Here is a 20781-nt window from a genome sequence, read left to right as displayed (position 1 = left end):
CACAGCCCCGTGTAATGGGGGCAGTGCTGCCGTATTATTGGGAGTGTCAATTATTGGATCATTCAGGGATCCAAGGAGATTCATTCAGTTTTTTCTTTTAAGTGTAGCTGTGTACCCCCCAACTGACTGATTTACCTGAGTTATTTAAAAATCCAGAAAAGAAAGACTCCAGACAATCAAAACGTGTACAGACATATCCGGGAGGAGTGAAGGAACTTTGAGACTAAGTTGACAATCCAGTGGATAACCATGAAGCTGCCACTCCTAAGAAGCTGCTCGCCCAGCGAATGGCTTCACGTGACTATCCAGTCACGTGACTATCCACGCGGCGCAAAAATACAGCAGCTGGCCCTCATTCGAGGGACCTAAGTGCTATTTGTTTCGTGTCAGTACACTTTCAGACTAAGATAGTTATGCCATAACTAGCACAAGCCGCCTATCATTTTACTGACAAAAGAGTCTCAGGCAGTGGGGAGAGCAAAGGCTTGGAATTAGAAGGTGGAGAGTCTGTCCCCAGCTCTTCTGCCTATGCTCTCAGCTTCTCTGTGGAGATCTAGCGAGAGCAAAGTGCTTTGCAATGCAGCAGTAACCAGAAGAAATGAAAAGCCTCCAGCGGTTTCCTCTCCAGTCTGCTACTGGATTGCTGACTGCCGGTGTAGATTTTGTAAGTGGTTTTACTTTTTAGAGCCCATGGATGACACATCCGGCCCGTGAAAGCTGCACTGTGAATGCTGGGTGGTGTGGACGGGATGGCAATGTCCTGTGGGAAGCCTAGACTCCATGAGGGACACGCTGGATGTAAAGTCACGTGACGTGACCTTTTATTCTATTGCCCAAGGTTCCTTTTATAGTCCTGAAACTTCTTTTGATAAGCTAACCACTTTGAGTTATTTTTAAATGGATACTTTCATATGACAAGGGTGGAGTTTTGAAGACTGTGAAACTGGGTGAAATAATTAGGAAATATGGGATAATGGCGGGAAACTTGGGGACAAGAGGGAAACAGAGAATATCAGACCCCTATCTTCAGTCTTACTAGCAACATAATTTATAAATTACTCCTTCCTCACCTGTGAAACAAAACACTTGTTTGTGTAAATAACTTGTAAGAGTACAAATCTAAGGCATTACTAACATTTAATTTTCAATCTTTCACTTAGGATATTACTGGAAGAACTACATTCTTTCTGTAGATGAGAAAGCAGAATCTCATTTCTCACACTTAAAAAAAATTGCCTAGAATGATGTGGTACACCTTTAATCCCAGTACTCTGGAGGCAGAGGCAGGCAGATCTTAGTGAATTCAAGGTCAGCCTGGTCAATTCCAGAACAGCCAGGACTTTGTAGAGAAACCCTGTCTCAAAAAACCCAAAACCAAAACTAACAAACCAAACCAAAAAAGAAAAAAAAAATCCTCTAGGAAATGGGAGATTTTTCTGCATGTTTAGAAAAAGCAGCCAGTGTGGGTACAGAATAGAACCATAAGGACTTGGTGACTTTGTGGAGACAAAGGTTTTAGGTAGCTGGATTCAGGAAGCAAATGAGATTATAATTCTGAACATTTTTCAAATTCAAATCAAGTCCCCATGAACCATTTTGATGATTTTTTTTGATGCATCAATGCAACAGGGGTCATATTCTTCAAGCGATCTTGAATTCACCTCTTCACTTAGGATATTCTTCTCTTGATTATTTTGAACCTGCCAACAGTGGCTCACCTCCATGCTGAGAATGACTGATCTCCAAATGACCTAGTATTATCTTAAGTCAACCTGCTTTGGAAGCCACAAAGAAAGGCAAACCAAACAGTGCATTAACCTTTAACATTGGTGAAGTTGACTTTCCCTGGCCGAAGTAGGTCTGTTTACCCATCTATGGAAAAGCCAGGCTTGTGCTTTTCCCTGTGTTTGTAGGTCACATTCTTAAAAGTACTGGTGGATCCTCTGTACAGCGGATTGGTTCCCTAAAGGACAGGGGGAAAAAGGGTTCAAAAAAAAAGAAGATACATTTTGTTATTATACCACTTTAATATATCTCCAAACGTTTACATTATAGTTCGAATTGGAGTGTCAAGCGCAATCTTGGAAGTTATTTGAATGATTTTTGATAAATTTTAATTTTATTCACCTTTATTTTAGTTTTTAGTGTGGCACATGCATACTTCTAAAATGTATTATTTTTAATTTATTGTACTTAATTACTTAGAAGAGGGGCATTCATGTGCCTCTCTTGTGGAGGTCAGAGGGTACCTGTGGAGGTCAGAGGATACCTGTGGAGGTCAGAGGGTACCTTGAAAGCCATTTCTCACCTCCTATCATGTAGGTCCTGAGAATCAAATTGAGTCCAGCAGGCTTGGTCACAAGCTCCATTACCCTCAAAGCCATTCTTCCTGACCCTCTGCCTTATGTTTTGAAACAGAGTCTCTCGCTTAGCCTGGAGCTCACCAATTTGGCTAGACTGGCAGGCTAGTAATCTCCAGGGCTGTTTGTGTAAGGAACACCAACACGCTCATAGTCACCCACTCCTGTACTCTGTGAAGAAGCCCAGTACACTCAGTGATCCTGCAGAATAAACTGTGCCTGGTTTATCATGGGGCTTTAGGAGGAAAGTATATTTAGCTTACAACTCCCCAGAGGAAGGAATTTTATCTACAACTTGACAAAGCAAAATCATATTTGCACTCCGAAGAACTGAACGAAACAGAAATATCTTTTCTGAGTTTACCTGCCTTGTCAACGGCCGTGCCTCCTCTGAGTGGGAACCATCCGTGAAGCTGCTTCTGTCCTACTGAGAGCCAGTGTCCCAACCTTTGACCAAGTGCTATGTTGCCTTTGGTCATATGACTTCAGAGAGTCAGATGCCATCTCTGTATTGAGGGTAAGTAGAGGTAGTTCCGTGGCTAGAGTTCATGGCGGGTAAAAGCCGGGTTGCTGTACTGTCTCTACTCCTAAAGTCAGGCTGGATAGTTAATCCAGCTGCCATATGAATTAAGAACTCTTAAAGATTCAGAGAAACTTGTGTGGTCTCAGGTAGGTATAGAATGCAATAACATTCAGAAGACGTTTTATGAAGTTTAAGGACGAGAAATTAGTTGACAAAGAAGTCAGTTGAAGAGACAAAGTTGGATAGCATGAGCTGCGGGTGGGGATGCAGGCTGAAGCCTGGACAGAAGAGAGATGGGGAGATTAGGGAATAGGATATAAATAAATTGGCTGTGATCTGAGCCAGCTTAGATCTCTGGAGGACCAGGTACCTGTTTGTAGGCCCCACCCCTTAACTGTCAATCATATTAAAATGCACCTACTTCCCTCATGAAGTAGAATTGTGAATGTGTGCATGTGCATGCGTGCTATACATGTGTGTGCAGGTATGTGTGGCATGTGTATAGGCGGCAAGAGGTCAGTGCTGGGTGTCGTCTTCTACTCCCTTTCCCCCCCCCTGCTTTGAGACAGTCTCTCAGTGCTGTGGAGCTTACCATTTTGGCTAGACTGACTGGCCAGTGAGCCCTAGGATTTTGCCTGTTTCCAAGTCCTCCAGCACTAGGGTTGCAGATTTGAGTTGAGGGTCTGACTTTTACAAGGGTGTTGGGTATATGAACTCATGTCTTCTTTCTTGCAAACTTTACCCACTGAGGCACTCTGTAACCCCACAAAAGAGATTTTAAAGTACTCTTAAGGGGATGACTCAATGTTATTTTGTAGATAATTAACAATTTACTTTTTTGAAATTTTTGTTTCTGTTTAAACTACTTCATTTACTCAAGTCTGGAATAGGTCGGGGGTCCCTTGTGTAGGGTCAATGGACTAAGATTCCATCCTAGTAGGAAGGCAAGGGAGATACGGAACCCAGAGAAGAAAAGGTTCACAGCACTGTAGAGGTGGGGAAGGAGGTGTGTACTGACCTAGACGCTGATCAGAGCTCAGGAGAGCATGCTAGGGTTGGGTTTTGTCAGCAGGTACGGAGATGGCCAGTGCCATATTTATTATTGACCTCCCTTTATGGGATGTCCAGTTGAACCTCAGGCTTAAGGCCTGCTCTATGGTGGGGGAATGTACACGCTTAGACAAGGCTGGTTCTCTCTAAGTGTGTAAGGTGGCCAGGCCGAGTTTCTCCAGAACGTGGAGGCCCTGGCCTAAGCCTGGATTCTGCGCAGCCAGTGACACATTTTTCAGGCTTGAACAAAAGCGGCAACAAGAAGGCTCCATCATGGCTCACAGCTTTCTTAGCGACTGCCTAACTGTGACCTGCAGACCCGATTTGCTTAGGAGAGAACAAAGTCAATCCATGGCTGCAAGAAATGGCAGGTGGAACTTTTTTTTTCTGTCACAAGTCCACTTGTTATCCAGGGTAAAAACTGTCTAATCAAAGATGAATTTAAGTGTCTTCCATTTGTATTTTCAGAAGAAAAATGCTGAGTTTTTTTTTTTTAAATGTAGTAAAAGATAACCTTTCTTTATAGTCCTGACAAAATGTTTCAGGGGCAAGAGCCAAGATGTGTCTTCAACTCTGTCCCCTTAAGAGGCCAAGGAGCTCAATGGGTCAGGTGACCACACTGTTTTTTCTGTCCTGCTTTTTAAGGATTAGTTAAGTTCACCCCTTGAGAAGAAATAGGTTTTAGATTAAAAAACTGAATTAAACTGAAGACCTTCAAGTGTATGCGCCAAGCATACATTTGTCCCAGGAGGAGGATGTGGTAGTGAAATTAGGGATGAATATTAAATCAAACCTCTTTTGCATGTGAATGAATAATTATTACCTGGTCATCATCTAGTCAGGAACATCGGACATTTGTTATTCAAAGAAACTCAATTTAACAGGGAAATAATATTTTCCATTTATGCTTTTTATCTGTCTAATATGTGGTTTTGTCCCATTTTAGATGAAGAAACAGCTAAATTTAGGCATTTGAATTTCAGTCATGTTTAGCTTCCTGAGGGAGAACAATTCATGTTTTGGGGGAAATTAACTGTTAATTAAAACGTTATTCTAAAGATATTAATCATTTGTCAGCACTCACGCCCGCGTCGGAGAGCATTAAAATATGCTGGTTAGTAGACGCGCATCACAAAACAGCCAAGGGCTTGCTGGCAGAATCAGAATACCCACCTCATTATTCCCAGACGCTTCAACCGAAGGCTGTTCTTAGAACACATTCATGATGGGGGCTCAACTCTACCTGTACTAAGACTTTGGGGAGACCTGAACTTTTGGCTGAATTCTTTTAAATACAACACCTGTCCTCATTTCTTACTCCTACACACTTCAGCTTCCTCGCTAAAAACCACAGACTGTGCACTCAGGAAGTCACCAGGCCTTTGTGAAATCTGATCAAACCAAACATACATCCTTGCTCTCATTCTAGTATCCAGAGTGTATCAAACTTTCCTCAGTTGTCTTAAAAATATAATCTTACATCTGGACCCTTCCAAGTCAGGACTCAAACCGGGTCCGTAGATCACATTTGTTCATTATAACCAAAGCATTTCTACTCAAAAGATAAGGTAGATAAAATTTTTATTAGCTTTTTTTCCTGAGATGTACATTATGATTAGTTTGAAATCATCCCGCCCAATATAAATGTTCATTATCAAGAATGGAAAATTCTATTTTCTTTCAGAACCGAGGAGAGCAATATAGGGGAAATAGTGTTGCCACCAATTTATTTAGGCAGATGAACCCAAAGGCACATTGTGTTTGCTTGTGTTTTCTCCAGCGAGTTCGCTGTTTTTGGAATCAGTGATGTAAGATAATTGCTATGAGATAGCTAGACACACCATTAGAGATTGAGAGATGAAATTAAAACCATGAAATTGTTTCCAGGGGTCTCTAGAAATGTAATTATCTCTTCCTGTGGAAATGCAACACTGAAAATTGTAGTCCTGTTTTCTGTTTGCCTACTGAGAAGGCATTTAAATTATATCATTGAATACATATATTTAGGAGTTTATTTCATGTAGCTACTTAAATTTTATGTTATTTGGGAAAAACAGCTTGGTGTTTAAAAAGGCTTGTCAGTGTTGCTTTGTGGCCCATGATATCAGCAACAAGTATTTCCATGGAAATTGGCATGAACGGTCACAGTCTCCATTAACATTATCCCATTAGCTGGCATATAATCAATTTGCAGAAAAGTTTAGCTATAGAACCTAGGCTTTATTTAATGAGGTTGCTTCCACAACAGCCCTAAGCCACCATAGTAGGAGATTCATGAGACTCCCCAGGTGTTACAAGCCCACCACACTGAGACACCGGGTGTCGTGAGGACAACCGGATCCAGACAATGGGCTCTTCTGCTCGCTAAGCAAGAGAGAAATGAACGCTGTTGGGGCTACACAGAGGGTGGTCATGGACAACTGACCTCTTCTTTTCTACAGGGCAAGGCTAAGTCCCCCATCATTTTCAGGTGTCCCGAGTTCACCTACCGTTTGCCATTTGGCCTTTGATCGTTCTGCTTCGAACTTAGCGACTTCCTTCCGATCGTGCAATGACACCAGCAACTTCCAAATGCACAGTAGGACGACTCCGATGAGCAGGATAGCCAGCGACACTCCCAACATGATCATGGGGATGTTTGGAGGTTTGGGGCAATCTGTGGGAGCAGATGGAATAATCTTTAGAAGCTGTGACAATGAGTGTTTCGCTGGAAGAAGATTTACCTCACCCCTCATTTCAGTGCAGCTCTGAACAAATTGTACAATTCTTCTCTCTCTAAGCTACACCCTATCTCATGGAACAGAAAGACCTTTCTCACTGGGTTTTCTAGTCATGTATTTTCCACAGGAGAGGGAGAGTTCTGTTGAATTTTTTTTCTAAAACTGAGCGACTTGTTTTAAAGAGAGGTTTGTATTCAGTCTCAGTGGAATAAAAGTTTCAAAACAATTCAAAAATGAATTTATAACCAGCCTTCCATATCCTTGGTTTTGAATGCACAGATTCAACAAACTATGGATTGAAAATATGTCTTTATCGGACACGCCCTGTCTTTCCCCTTGTTGTTGCTCTCTAAATGGTAAGTGTAATGTATATTCAATAGCAGACACATTGTATTGGCTTTCAATCTTCTTTCTTTCTTTTTTTCTTTCTTCCCTCCCTCCCTCCCTTCCTTCCTCCCTCCCTCCCTTCCTTCCTCCCTCCCTCCCTCCTTCTTTCCTTCCTTTTTTCTTCCTCTCCCTCCTGTCTTCCTTCCTTTCTTCTTTTTTAACATCTCTTGGTTCCCAGGCTAGCCTCAAACTCTACAGCCAAGGATGACCTTGAACACCTGAACCTCCTGCCTTTCCCTCCCCAGTACTGGGACCACAGGTGTGCCATACTATGCCTAGTTTTATACAGTGCTGGGGATTGAACCCAGAGCATCATCTGTGACAGAGAAACACTCTTCCAGCTTAGTTACATCTCAAACCCTGCATTACATTTTGCAAGCAACCTAGATTTCAGGTATGTGGAAAGACATGTAAATTCTATGCTAGTAGAAAGGCCTTCAGTATTCACAGGCTTTAGTATCTTTCTCACAGGAGGCTCCAGACCCAATCTCCTGCAGATACAGAGAGGTGACTAGATCGGACGGTTGACTTTAGAACTTTTATCCAGCAGAGTGACAGTCTTGTCAAGGAGTTCATTGAATCATGAACAGTCTCAGAATTACATTAAGAATTATTAGTCCCACCAGGTTGCTCGTGCCTGCAATCCCAGAACTCAGCAGGCAGATACAGAACACGTTGAAGGCCAACTTGAGCTTCACAGTGAGACCGTGTCTCACAAACCGAGGACTGGGAGTGTGGAACACTTGCTTAGCATGTGCAAAGGTTCAGGCTCCACCTCCAGAACAGAAAAGATTCCCCTTTACTGTGGGATCCTTGCCCCTTCCCCCTGTAAAGACAGAAGATAATCATAGCTTTCTGTTTTGTGCAATGCTGATTTCCTAGACTAGAAGAGGGTAGGTTCAGTTCTCATCTGATGTCTCATCTGTATGGATTCAATCCTTGAGTCCCTTGACCTCATCTGTGAAATAAAGCACAGCACTCCCTCGATCGCCCCGATGACAGCAACATGTTGAGGTAGTCTTGCTTATCAAAACCACAGCCTCCTAGACCCCTCCCCAAGATATTGTTTCAGTGGGTCTCAGGTAATACCACAGGTTATATATTATTAATCGTATCTAAGTCACTCTTACGAGCAGGGAAGTGTAGGGAATCAGATATTCTCAACTTGAAGATTTTATGAAATTTTATTTTGGCTCGATGGATGGTATAATGTAGTTTTGCAGTTATATTGCCAGTAAGATGACTTCCTCCATTGCCAGTAAGATGACTGACGACCCTTGCAATGTGCCAGCAAGATGATAAATCTCTTAATGGAACATTATAATTAAGCCCTTCTTTTGCTTTCCTGGGAAGAAAGTCCATATCAAATGACCATTAAATATCCATATCCCACCACAGGAAGAGAGGCCACACCCGACAGTATATGGGGGACAGTATGTGAACCCTGCTTAGTCAAGTCTTCAAAATGTCACTCTTAGATAGTTAATAATGGAGAGTTGAACACCAAGGACTGATCACATGACTTTTCAGACCCGAATCTCAATGACCCCCTAGCAGCATGATGCCTAGTCTCATACACTTTTTCTGGGTGGAAAACCATGGAAGTACATTGTGAAGAAACAAGCAGAATTGAATGGCCTGCTTACGATAGTACCAAGGGCTAAGGGATGTACTGTAGCCAGCAAACGAAGCATGGCTGTGTCCCTGGGAAAATATATGGAGCCAGCTATATCTTTGGTTGAGAAATGTTCACATTGCCCCTGTTCACAGCAGGACACAGTTTGTGAGGACCTGCAGCTGGAGAGAGAATCAGGAGGATGCTCAAGCAGGGAGTCAATGAGGAGAAGGTGTGGCTTGGTTATGTTGATTTCCATGTTGAAATGAGAATATTTTTGACTCAAAGGTAAAGAAAACTAACTTCACCGATTTTCTTTTTGACTTTTTAATGAGGCTTCTAGAAAACATCACATTTCATCCAGAGCTTGCCTGACCGTCCTATTGGACAATGCTAACAACATTATTTAGGGTCAGGTATGTAATACAGTTGTGCAGCCAGTGGGAGGCAGTGTAGCACAGTGGTTAAGAGCCTGGGTTCTAAGCCGGGCTGTCAGAGTTCCCCAGGCAAGGCGTTCTGGGATGAATTACTGCAAGACCTAGCAGTACCCTTGTTTCCATGCCTCAGTTTTCTCGCCTGTAGGTCAAAAATAACACTAGTACCCACCTCATAGGGCTGTTGAAGACAGTGAATCAGCACATAAGAAACATGAGTGACATGGGGGTTAGTAAGGGCCCCATAAACACAGGGACAGTGACAACAGGTGCATTCTTCTCCCTTTTCTGTCTCCCAGAAGGCAAAGGTCTGGATTGTCCAAGCCCAGTTTGCAGGCGTACCACCTGCAGTGACTGGCGTCTTCCAGCAAAGAAGGGTTGGCTGTCATTTTATTTTCATCTGATACGACTTCTAGGCTCTGACATGCTGTCTCAGTGATTCTCAACCTGTGGGTCCAACCCCTTCCCAGGGGTAGTCTAAGACTATGGGAAAACACAGATGTTTACATTATGTTTCCTAACAGTAGCAAAATTACCTTTACGAAGTAGCAACAAAACAATTGTGTGTTTGGGGTGGGGTCACCACAACATGAGGAACTGTGTTAAAAGGCTGCAGTGTTAGGGAGGTTGAGGACCACTGCTCTGTCCAGATACAGAAGGAAGATGAGGGATGCAATGCTGTGCCTGCATCCTCAGCAGCAGCAAGCGTGCTGGACCAGCTCCCTTTCAGCTTGCTCAGAGGACACTGGGAAACATTAACCTCTCCTTGCTTTTTTTTCCTGCTTTTCATTTGACCTTCTTTCTCATCCTAGTTTCTAACTTGAGAGCCACAGGTCTCAGCTTAGGGAGGAAGGAACTCCTGACACCTTGGGGCTTCTGGAAGCACCAGGCCTGCCCAGGAATGGAACATTTGAGGTATCCTTGGACCTGTCAGGAGATCTTGTGAAATCTCAGGGAGATTGTTTTTCCTTCTCTTCTGCTTACTACAGAAGACTAGGGGATAAATAAGACACTACAATAGAAAGGCTCCAGACATCTGTGTGTCCTCTGACGGATGGCATATTGGTGCGCTTCTCACACTGTGTAAAGAATTAAAAAACGAACAAGAGTTCAGTAACGAGACAGCATTTATCAGCTGAAGACACGGGGGAGGGAGGAGCGAAAGAAAAAAAAAAAGAAAATCAAGCCAGTCAAGCCCAGAAACCTGTAGCGGAGTGTAGGGATCAGAAAGGCAACACCTGTGTCACACAGAACCATGGCCAGCGAAGATATATAAGCCTGAGCAGGGGCCATCGAGAACCACCACATTTTCTGAAGCAAGAGGTGTAGGTGCCCTGCAGTCGTGGGTCGAGAAGATGGTGAGCGCTTTCTGAAGGAAGGGCTGTCCTTGCCGGTTGGAGTACTGCAGCAGGCCCTCGTCCCTGAGGTTCATGCCACATGGACACAACCTCTCTTTTATCGGGTCAAAGCAAAGCTCGTTCTCGCTGGTACCAAGGTTGAGTAGCCCAGGGGGTTTTAATCTGTGTGGAATTTGTCTCTCTGATAGGCCTCATAGCTCTGGAAGTTGGCGCGGGAAAGACCGCAGATGCCAGTACCACGTTTGGACAGGACATGCCTGACAAAGGCGGCTTTAAAACCACCCAGCCTGGAACAGGGTTGGTCGATGTCACATCTAGAGTCGGAGAGAGGGAGAGGTTCTTTAAACTTCAGTTTCTTTGTGACCTCAGACCCTATGAGGCTGCCTGCCTGGGACAGTAGGTAGCCCATCCTCTTTTCCCGCTTCCGAGAGGCTTGTGTGCTTTACTGGTCTTCTGGGGAGAGGTTCTGTACCCACAGGCTAGTCAACTGTAAGAAGTGGTCCATTAGGTCTTGCTGCAACTTCAGTATCTTCCCTGGAAGCGTTCTGAAGACCTTCTTTCCGGAGGAGTTCTTTACCAGCTGACCCTGGGGTTTGGCGTTGGTGTCTTGCTCACGAATCTGACACTGGATACTTGTTCGGGCCTCAGCAGCCTGGCTGGAACCCACTCTTCTCCTTCAGTTCATGTCTGTGCAGTCTAAAATCTCCACTGCTGAAAGTGTCCTCGCTGTTCAGGGACAGCCTGCTCTCTCTCTTTTAAGAGTTCAAGAAACCCCGTACTTTTTAACTCCAGGATTTGGGAGACAGAGCAGATGGATGTCTGTGAGCTCAAGGCCACCCTGGGCTACACAAAATCAATGCAGAAACAAATCCAGGAGGAGGTGGCTCACACGTTTAATCCCAGTACTAGGGAGTCACATGCCTTTAGTCCCAGCACTAGAGGGAATGTAAAACGGGAGGAGAGAGGCTCTGATCTGCTGAGTTTGCAGTCGCCCAGCCCTGGTAGAGGTAAGACTTCTCTAATGGCTTGAGTGCTTTGCTTTTTTTGGTTTTCAGATTGAACCCCAATGTCTGTCTCTGGGTTTCTATTACTTGTTCTACAGAAACCCACACATGAAAGCAAGACCTTCTTCAGGAAGTTGCGTTGTTTTTCGGGATGTGATTTCCCACTCGAATTAATACTTTTAAGGGGTGGTTTTGATTTCAGGCTAACATGCTAAAATCACTACCACAATTACAAACGCAGCGATGGGGGTTTGTAATTGTAACTGTATAAAGCTCGTAATGAGGAGACAAGGCTTTTTAGTTTTATGAAATAACTTGGTATTGCACAGTGTGACTCGCCCTGCTTCCTTAACTGACTGCAAAATGCATTTCGTGTTTATATTTCTCAGAAATGTGCCGGGAGCATCCTGGCCCTCACAAGCATCAGTGCCATGTCCATGGTCATCCCCACGTTTCACAGACTGTGCCTGACCCCTTGATCCATTGGCACATAATGTGACATTTCTCTGACCATTTTTCTTGATTGTAACATGAGGTTTAAACCTACTTTGCAGGTATTTGGTTTCTTTTCAACCTTTAGTGTGATAATCAGTTTGATAGCTTTGATTTCAAGATCAGGACTTAACATTCTCTCAGTGCATTGAAAAGCAAGCCCACACAACAAACCCCATCCGCTTTACACCCTGTGTGTGCTACTGTTGTCTGGGTCGGACCTTAGGCTCCAAACCCCAGCCTGAGGAAGTCACTTAACACAGCTGTCATTTCTCTGGGACATTTTAGGGAGGGGTAGGTCATTGCTGAAGACAGAAAATGTGAGTCACCTGTGCATGTCTAAGAACGCCGCCAGGGTTTGTTAGCACAGTGGCTTCAAAAGCGCCTGAACCATCTGTGCTAAGTTGGATTGTTGGAATGCGCACACAGGCCTGCTGACTCAGGATAACAGCCTTTCGGATAAACAGGGGAGTCTGATACACGCACAATTTGAAAGCTTCTTAAAGATATGTTCTCCACTGCTTCCCTTTCTATGGGCTATAAACTTAGCTGGAGATGGAATTTCTAGGGGAGCATTGGAAACTGATTCCACGTGTTGACAATGATTGACAATCTACAGAAGCACAGAAACAATGGGCTCTTGGCTGCCCTGATCTGACATCACTCAGTCGAGGCTGCCTCAAACTCTAAGCAAACCTCCTGCCTCATTCTCCATTAGAGGTGTCCTGACACTTAGGCATCTATAGTCACACCCTGACTTGCTGCCTGTGTCTTTCCTGATCCAACAGTCTCTTTTAACGAACCATTGCCGGGAAACCTCTTCTGGCACATATTTTACATTCACTGTTCCATTTATTCCTTGAGGTATCTTTTCAAAGATGGCGCCACTATTATCTCCATTTTACAGATGAGGGAATAGAGGCTTGGAGAGGCAAGAAGATCCCACAAGCACCAAGTGGTGATTGCACAACAAAACAGTTTTTGAACCACCGCTTAAACTTGGTTTTAGAATCTGTTACTCCTTCCTGCTAGATTTTTTTTTTTCAGAAAGGCAAACCTGTTTTGTCTTTTTTTTTTTTTTCCCTTGGCCCACCTCTCCTCAGGGCCAGCAGCTAGCTGTCCAGGAGGTGATGCTTGTGGCAATGAAAGGTTTCATATTACCTCATCTTCATAAAAGACTCAGTGACACAAAGATTTTAGTGAAGGAGCTTTCAACCTTGGGAGAAGCACTTCACCCCAAACTTGAAATGTCTTTTTCCTGGCAAGCTACCTGAAGTGACTTTCTGGATGCCTCTAAAGGTAGTATCACTTGACATTGACAATGGAACCCAAGCTACCCACCTTTTTCATTGATGCTGTGAATGACGGCTTTCCCCTCATTGTCTGTGGTTATTAGGAATGTAATAAGACATTCATTTTCTCCTTGTAGAGAGCAGGAAACAGAAGTATCCTTTGAAAAGTCTGCAGGTGAAAGAGTCATTCATTAGGGCAAATGAGATTTCAAGAGAGATCATTTTTAAAGCAAAACAGTATTGGGTTTTTCAGTATGCAAATTAGGGTTTTCAGTTCTGCCGGATGGGAACTGAGAAGCATAGGATTTTTTCCCCACCAAGTGAGATCTTTGGTTTTGCTTCTGTTCCAGAAGAACAGCTCCAGATGTGGTCAGTCAGGACTGAGGATCAGAATTCCCTTTGTCTGACGGAAGCAGACCTCAATCGAGCGAAAACAGCACAGGGCAGGTGCCCACAGCTGCCTGGGGGTAGAACAGCCATGATGATGATAATGGCGGGGGGGGGGGGCAGTGTGTTTCTCTCTGCTCAGAGCATCTGGGAGGTCAGCTAGATGACACTCTGCTCAGTGCACATGGACGCCGATACTAGCAGGAGGGCTTCTCAGTGGTGTAGCCTGAATTGCTGGCTTGGCATTTGTCACATGGTGAGAAGAAATTAATATCAGGAAGCCGAGGCAGAGGGGTTCTGTATCTCGGAGACCCGCAGGATAAAGGGGAGCCTCAGATGAAAAGGAACCCAGGCTCTCCGACACACAGTATGCCTCTTTCCTAAGAAGAAGGTGAGATCTTCCTCAAATGGTTTTCCAAATTGAATGTTTTTCCTTATGAAGCTAATTTAAGAGTTAGAAAGTGAATTTCATGATAATTAGTAATAAAATTTTTTTGTGGTGATAAAAATGTAAAACTCTTAGTTCACACATCAAAAATTCTGATGGCCCAGCTACTCTGTCAAATTCCTCTAGTATTTCTGAATTAAAGCAAACAGATTAGTTTTACAATTCTTACTATAATTTGGAAATTCTTGATAAAACTATTAAGTTTTTCATGAAATCTGTAATTAAGATAACATTTGCTCTGAATCTAAACTTCTAAGACATATGCTCCAATAATAGTATATAAAGACAGACTATGAAAATCAAACTGTCCCAGGTAATCTTGGGCCTACTCTCCTAGAGTGTGATTTTCCCCATTAGCTTAAGAATTTTTTCTTTTTCCAAAACAGGTTTTCTCTGTTTAGTCTTGGCTGTCCTGGAACTTGCTGTGTAGACCAGGCTGGCCTTGAACTCAGAGATCCACCTGCCTCTGCCTCCCGAGTGCTAGGACTAAAGCTGTGATACCACCACCCAGCAGCTTAAGTTTCTAAAGAGTTGATAGAATTTGTGTGTATGTGTGTGTGCACATGTGCATGCATGTGCATTCTTACAAGAAAAATAAAAAGCCTATTTAGGGCTATTTAGGGCACAAAAATGCTAGCTATAAAATATAGAAATATTAAGTTGTCATTGTTTGTTGTCTTTGCATTTAAATTTAAGAGAAACCCCTGTGACTGATAAGCCTTTTATCATTCATGACAGCAGGGACCAGTAAATCAGAAATTCACCATTCTAAATGAGATTTTTATACAATAGATTTACATGGCCTAAACTGGTTTTGAACTCATTAGAAGCATCTCTTTATGTACATATCCATATTAAGAAATTTTATGCAAATTTTCATGTTAGATCATTCTCATATGCATATAACAATCTGATTCACCTGGGTCTGGGGACCCAGCTTGGGTGTTCTAATGGGAGAGACTGCGATATGCACAGGACTCGGGCATTAGGTGGTTATTAGACTTATTAGAATAAACATTCTAATAAGATGTCTTGGATGAAGAGATTTGGGGAGCCCTGGGCAACTCGGCCTGTGTTATTTCATGTGTTTGATGGTAAATAGCAGGTACCCTCATTCAAGTCATACTTTGGTTCTCTTTATATGACTTTGACCTCCCCAGTGCTTAACTTCCACTCCAATAACTAAGATTCATGAAGTCTTGGAGTGTTTTTTGCATTTTGGAGCATTTTCTTTCTTCAGCCTTTGCTGCAGCAGTGAGAGCTCACATCCCTCTTTGGAACTGAATGGGACACCAAGCTTTCAGGCTGAACGTATGTGGCTGGTTTAGCATCCTCACGTCAGTAATATTAATCCCACTTCTCTATTTTCTTTCAAATGGCCGCATTGAAGCATTGGGAGGCTTCCTTTGCTTGGCCAAGATTATTTAGGTTTTAATGGAACTGCAGACCTGACCTTTGATTCACAACTCCCCCCTTGTGCTTTAATTACTCCAGCGTTCCTTTTCCTGACTTTTGCAGGCTAAATGTGCCTCGTTTTGCAGTGTTTGGGTGTTGAAATAGTATGATTGGATGTGCAATGAAAGATTTGCATAATTAGCTGCTAAGGTTTTCTTTTGTTCATAGAAAATGGCCCTTTCTTTCTTTTCTCTTTCCCCTTCTTTGTGAGACCTGAATTACTGCCACTGAATAATACAGGGAAAATAAGATCTCAGGCAGCCTGGGAAATCATGTTTAATGAAGGAAGGAAACCATGTAAGTGGGGGTGGGGGTGGAGAGGCAGATCCAAAGAATGTAGAAAACATAAATATCTGTATTGACTCACAACCTTGTGTTTTAAGACATCAGCTCTGGGATCAGTTAGCAGTTCTGGAAGTAAACGGTTTCCCAAAGGTGGTCACAGTGTGTGTTGAGGAGGAGTGGTTCTCCATTTGAGATAAATTTGGAAATCTCTTTTACATGGGTACCTCTCCTGGCCCTTTTGGAGACCCACACCCATATTTAATTTAAAATAGCAATTTTGAAGACTTGCAAAGCTCTGGGATCCTTAGTTTCCTATTTCCAGAATGTATATGAATACATTGACTGATTGTGAGTACATTTCTAAAATGTGTATGACTGTGGGTGCTTTATTTCGTGAACCTTTCAGAGATAGTATCTGGTGGAACAAGCTCTGAGTAACAAGGATCTGAGTGTCTGAATAGTGAGGTAAACTAAGAAGCACGACTCCTTCAATAAAACAGAATGAATGTTAGATGTGCCCACCCAGGGCACAGACGCACAATGGGTAAATTCATGGGAGTTAGACAGTAGGTCTGTCTACTCCACATCCTCAGAGGAAAAGCGGGGCTAAGAGACCCTTAGATGAGCAGATGGGAGGTCATTTATTCAAACTAGTGTGACAGCGACCTAGTGTGACAATGACATCAGTGGGCTAGAAGTTCAAAACAATTTGTAAGGAGGCAATTGAAAAGGTGTCTTTTATCTCACACTTGGCCAAATCTCGTGTTGACTCAAATTTGTCCAGATTAGTTCTTAGAGTGGGTTAATAATCCACTGGCTGCTTTCATTTTCCAAGTAAGAAACAGTACTATCCTCCTCTCTTAAGGAGACGTCGGTCAAACCCAAAGAACACAAATGTTCTAAAAGCCACGTAAGCTCGTCTTTCTCCCCAACACGAGCATCTTTGCCAATCACAGCGACTGCCCTCTTCACACCTGTGGCTGGCGAGCCGCTGCTTCATTTCCTTTTCAGAACCCTGCATGTCCCATGTTGCTGGTGAATTGACTCCCAGTCATTGGCAGGCATTTTCTGCAACTTTTACTCATCTCCCAGGGACAGCTGGTGAATACCCCCGCTGCTGGGGCGTGAGCCTGGAGGATGCTCTGAGATGCATGCTAGTTACTGGTGTGGAGACGCCGCAAACGCTCCTTTTCCTCGGTGCTTTTACGTGTCTCACCTTTGGTGTCAGACAAAGCACACAGCATCTCATTCCACTCGCTGCTATTTGGCAGACTTATCCTTGGTCACCAGAAAAGCACAGATGAGGGGTTTTATGAGCACTCATCAGGCCCTGCCACACCCAGTAGTTCAACTGTAGCATCACTACAATTTTGAAACATAGCACTTAAGAATACGTCTCTATATATTCTATTTTGGAAATACATTCATTTCCATATTCTAACTCCATCTATTCAATACATGTATCCTACAAGCCATATGTTATCCTCTGATTGATCCCTTTCACCTGAGATACATCCCAGCCACACCTCTAAAACACACAGAGCCATGCCAGTGTAGCAATCTAATGCAGTTTGAGATGCTCTGAGCCCAGATGGTCCTAGCTGTTCTTTAAGGAAGAGTCGGCCATCTCTGTTGTAAAGTTCCCACATCCCTTTTTAAATGTCTTTTCTCCTGCTCTATTCTCCTGCTCATCTAACATGCAGGAGCATTAAATATTTGGGATGAAATTTTGCCACTAGATCCTCATTTTAAATAATTAAACATGACAGAAAGCAGAAGCCCAGCTCGCTTAGCAGTTAGAAGAGGGACTTCTTGAATTTGGAGGATAAGTCAAGAGGGATGGGGGGGATGGTGATGTAATACCCATGCCTGGGAGGATGGTAATTTAATACCCGTGGCTGGGAGGAAATAAAATCACTAGGAGGGACAATAGAGGGGTAGACAAAATCCAGCTAGCTCCTGAGCAGAATACTTCCAGGGTCTGTAAAGTGCAGTCAGGTAAACCGTTAGGGCAGGTTTTATCTCATCTTGAAAAAAGGCAGACCTGTGATATAGGAAAATTTCAGGCTGTCAGTGGCAGTTAAGAGTCATTTCTTCCACTTTCCTTCTTACTAGTTTGGAAAACACAGCCTTGTAGAATTCACTAGGCACCCCCGTCAAGCAGGGGTGAACTCCCTAACAGGACTGAAGGCTGATAGAATAGCCGTGACTTTAAATTGTTTGTTTCTTGTGCCATTATTTCTTTAGAAAATGCATTTATCCTTCAAAAGGGGACAGAGAAGCTCAGCACGTAGCTCCTGGTACAAATGAAGTCATGATCCTGGGGGTCCCTTGACTCCCACAGTTTCTGCCTCTCAAGAGCTATAGATTTAAGACAAGGAGCACCTTCCTCACTGATGGTGGCGCCGGCGGCTTGGCACTGCTCCATGCACTCTTGGTCCTGGCCGTCTGCAGACAGGTAGCATTCAATGCAGCTCCTGAGGGGACAACAGAGTTCATCAGTTCATATGGGTGGAGAACAGGCATGCAGCCGACATGCTGCTTTATTCTTCTCAATGGTGAGATTGACCTCTTTCAGAAAGAGTTGGGTGACTTCTAGGAGAATGCGAAATTGTTCTGACTCCTATTCCATACTCCGAGCTCCCTGAGTCAGCCTTGATGACATCGTCTGTTCTATAGTGATGGCTCCTGATTGGCTAAGAAAAAATACTTCAGTGTTTTAGCTATGTTTTTGTTTCATATTTTGACATAAGGGAGAGTTTATATCTGTAAATATGACTAGAATCTAGGCAAAGTTATGATCCATATCTTAACTTTCTTAACCCAAATGATCCATATCTCAGAAAGAATTCTAAGGGTGATGGGTGCTCTTAATACATGTCAAATAGGATTATTCTAAAATTCAATTTTAGGTTGCTCTTTTTGAATAAGTATAAATCTTGGTAGTGTGTTTCTAAAGCTTAGGATTATAGCCTGGATCTTCATTAATTCAGGCTTCTAAAAAAAGATCACTGCTTTTAGAAAGTATATTTCCTTGTATTCTTACAAGGAAATCCACTACTTAAAAATGTCTATAGACTAAAGTAATATGTAAGCCTAGAATGTATCTTGTCCTACAAATAACTTTACAAATAGATTCAGTTTGCAGTAGGACAAATCTGCAGAAGTTCTGTGTGTATACACATGGCTGGGGTATGGGTGGTCTTCAAAGGACTTAATGCTCATGCCCATGGGATGTCAGCTGAAGCTGTATTTCCTTTGTGAGGACACCCAACCATAAAATTATTTCACTGTTAACTTCATAACTGCACTTTTTCTGTTATGAATCTTAATGTAAATATCTGATAAACAGGATGTCTGATATGTGACTCCCATTGGGATTCGAGACCCACTGGTTGAGAACTGTTGCTTGGGTCAGCAACCATGTGGGAGTGAGAGCACAATATTGGTCTTAAAGCTGCTTTTGTGTTTTGAGTATTTCTGGGCAAGCTTGGTGGGGACCTGGAGCACACTGTAGAGACCCTTTAACCGCCTTTGTGTGTCTCACTGTGATTGCCCCAGACATCTTGCCTATCCCCAGCATCCTCTACAGCCCCACTGTGACTGCAGCCCACATGTCTCTGTTAATTACTTGAAAAAGAAATAGGGATTGGGACTGGCTCAGTGGATAAGGAGCTTGGCACGCAAGTATAAGGACCAGAGTTCAGATCCCCAGAGTCCACATAAAATCCAGGCAAGTGTGGCTGCCACCTGTAATCCCAGCACTCCAGAGGCAGAACAGGGGAGCTGTGGCAAACTGGCTAGCCAGATTATCTGGAATTGGAAAACTCTGGGTTCACAGACCTCACTTCAATAAACAAAGGGGGAGATGTGATCAAGGATGACATCTGATGCCAAGCAACTTCTTGCCTGCAATACCACTATAATGATTTCAACAATACCACTATAATGATTTCAACCACAAAAAGACTGATATTTCCAGGTTCTAGGGGCCATGTATGTGCAGACAAGTCCTCAGGCAAAAGTGCCTAATGGCTCTCCAGGAATGATAAATGGCCCCGCATGACCCACGTATGGTGTGGATTACATCTCCCACATATGACTCAGCCTTCTGCTGACCAAGGCAACAGACCACCCAATCCATGCTGTCCCTGCTGCTCCCTTGCCTACCAGGGCTCGAAAACCACCAAGCCTGTGTTTCAAATATGGTAGAACTGGTCATTGGGCCTGAGCATGCCCTAATCCTCATCTTGATTCTGCGAGACCTTGTCCAAGATGCCATAAGGAAGGACATTGGGCAGTTGATTGTCCTTGTGCATATAGTGGCATAGAGACATCAAACCCAGGAAATTTCTAAATTGACCTTCTAGGTCTGGCCATGGATGAGTGAGGCTGCCTGGGCTCCTTTGACCCGACCACAACCGTCATCTTTAACAGGGAGCCACGGGTAAACATCACCGTATGAGTATGGCCCATCTTCTTTCTCTTGGACACTGGAGCCACATACTCGGTACTGAGAGAATTCTAGTTTCCCTATTGTTGGGGTAGGGGGACAGCCTTATCTACCTCAGCAGACTCCATCACTTAACTGTGTTTTAAGGGTATTTATCTCACTCATTCATTTTTAGTCATGCCAACCTGCCTGGTACTTCTTATGGGAAGAGATTTTTTAGCAAAAGTAGGAGCTTCCATTTTATTTGCTCCTTCCATTCACCTTGCCCAGACTTGCCAGCAACTCCCTTACTCCTCCTCCTCCTAGCCTCCCAAACTCCCAGCTCCAATGTCTTTTACTCTATCAGCCTCTCAGGTGAACCCCCAAGTCTAGGACACCCCAAACTCCTCTGTTGCTAAACACCATTTCCCCATTGTTATCCAATTATAAGATTCTACTAAATATATTACCCAAGCTCAGTACCCCTCTCTCTCCAGAGCCTTAGGGCACTTAAGCCTCTTATCTCTGAACTTCTAAGA

General features: G+C 43.4%; 1 protein-coding gene across 3 annotated transcripts in view; it reads right to left on the bottom strand.

The window, feature by feature from the left end:
* Positions 1 to 1847: 1847 nt before the first annotated feature.
* Positions 1848 to 20781, bottom strand: part of Itgb6 (integrin subunit beta 6) — a 79595-nt gene continuing 60661 nt past the window's right edge. For 2 of the 3 annotated variants that reach the window (XM_038337319.1, XM_038337320.1), the window contains 4 exons: positions 18196 to 18287; positions 13285 to 13404; positions 6423 to 6589; positions 1848 to 1963 (listed from right to left, as the gene is read on the bottom strand). In XM_038337319.1, the coding sequence (XP_038193247.1) occupies positions 1865 to 1963; positions 6423 to 6589; positions 13285 to 13404; positions 18196 to 18287 (478 nt within the window). In that variant the 3' untranslated portion in view covers positions 1848 to 1864. The remainder of the gene's footprint in view (positions 1964 to 6422; positions 6590 to 13284; positions 13405 to 18195; positions 18288 to 20781) is intronic. The other variant, XM_038337321.1, reaches the window with a different exon arrangement.

Source organism: Arvicola amphibius, chromosome 7 (assembly GCF_903992535.2).
Source record: "Arvicola amphibius chromosome 7, mArvAmp1.2, whole genome shotgun sequence".
Lineage (NCBI taxonomy): Eukaryota > Metazoa > Chordata > Mammalia > Rodentia > Cricetidae > Arvicola > Arvicola amphibius.
Note: the sequence above shows the minus strand (reverse complement) of the source record. Positions and strands in the feature narration are given on the sequence as shown.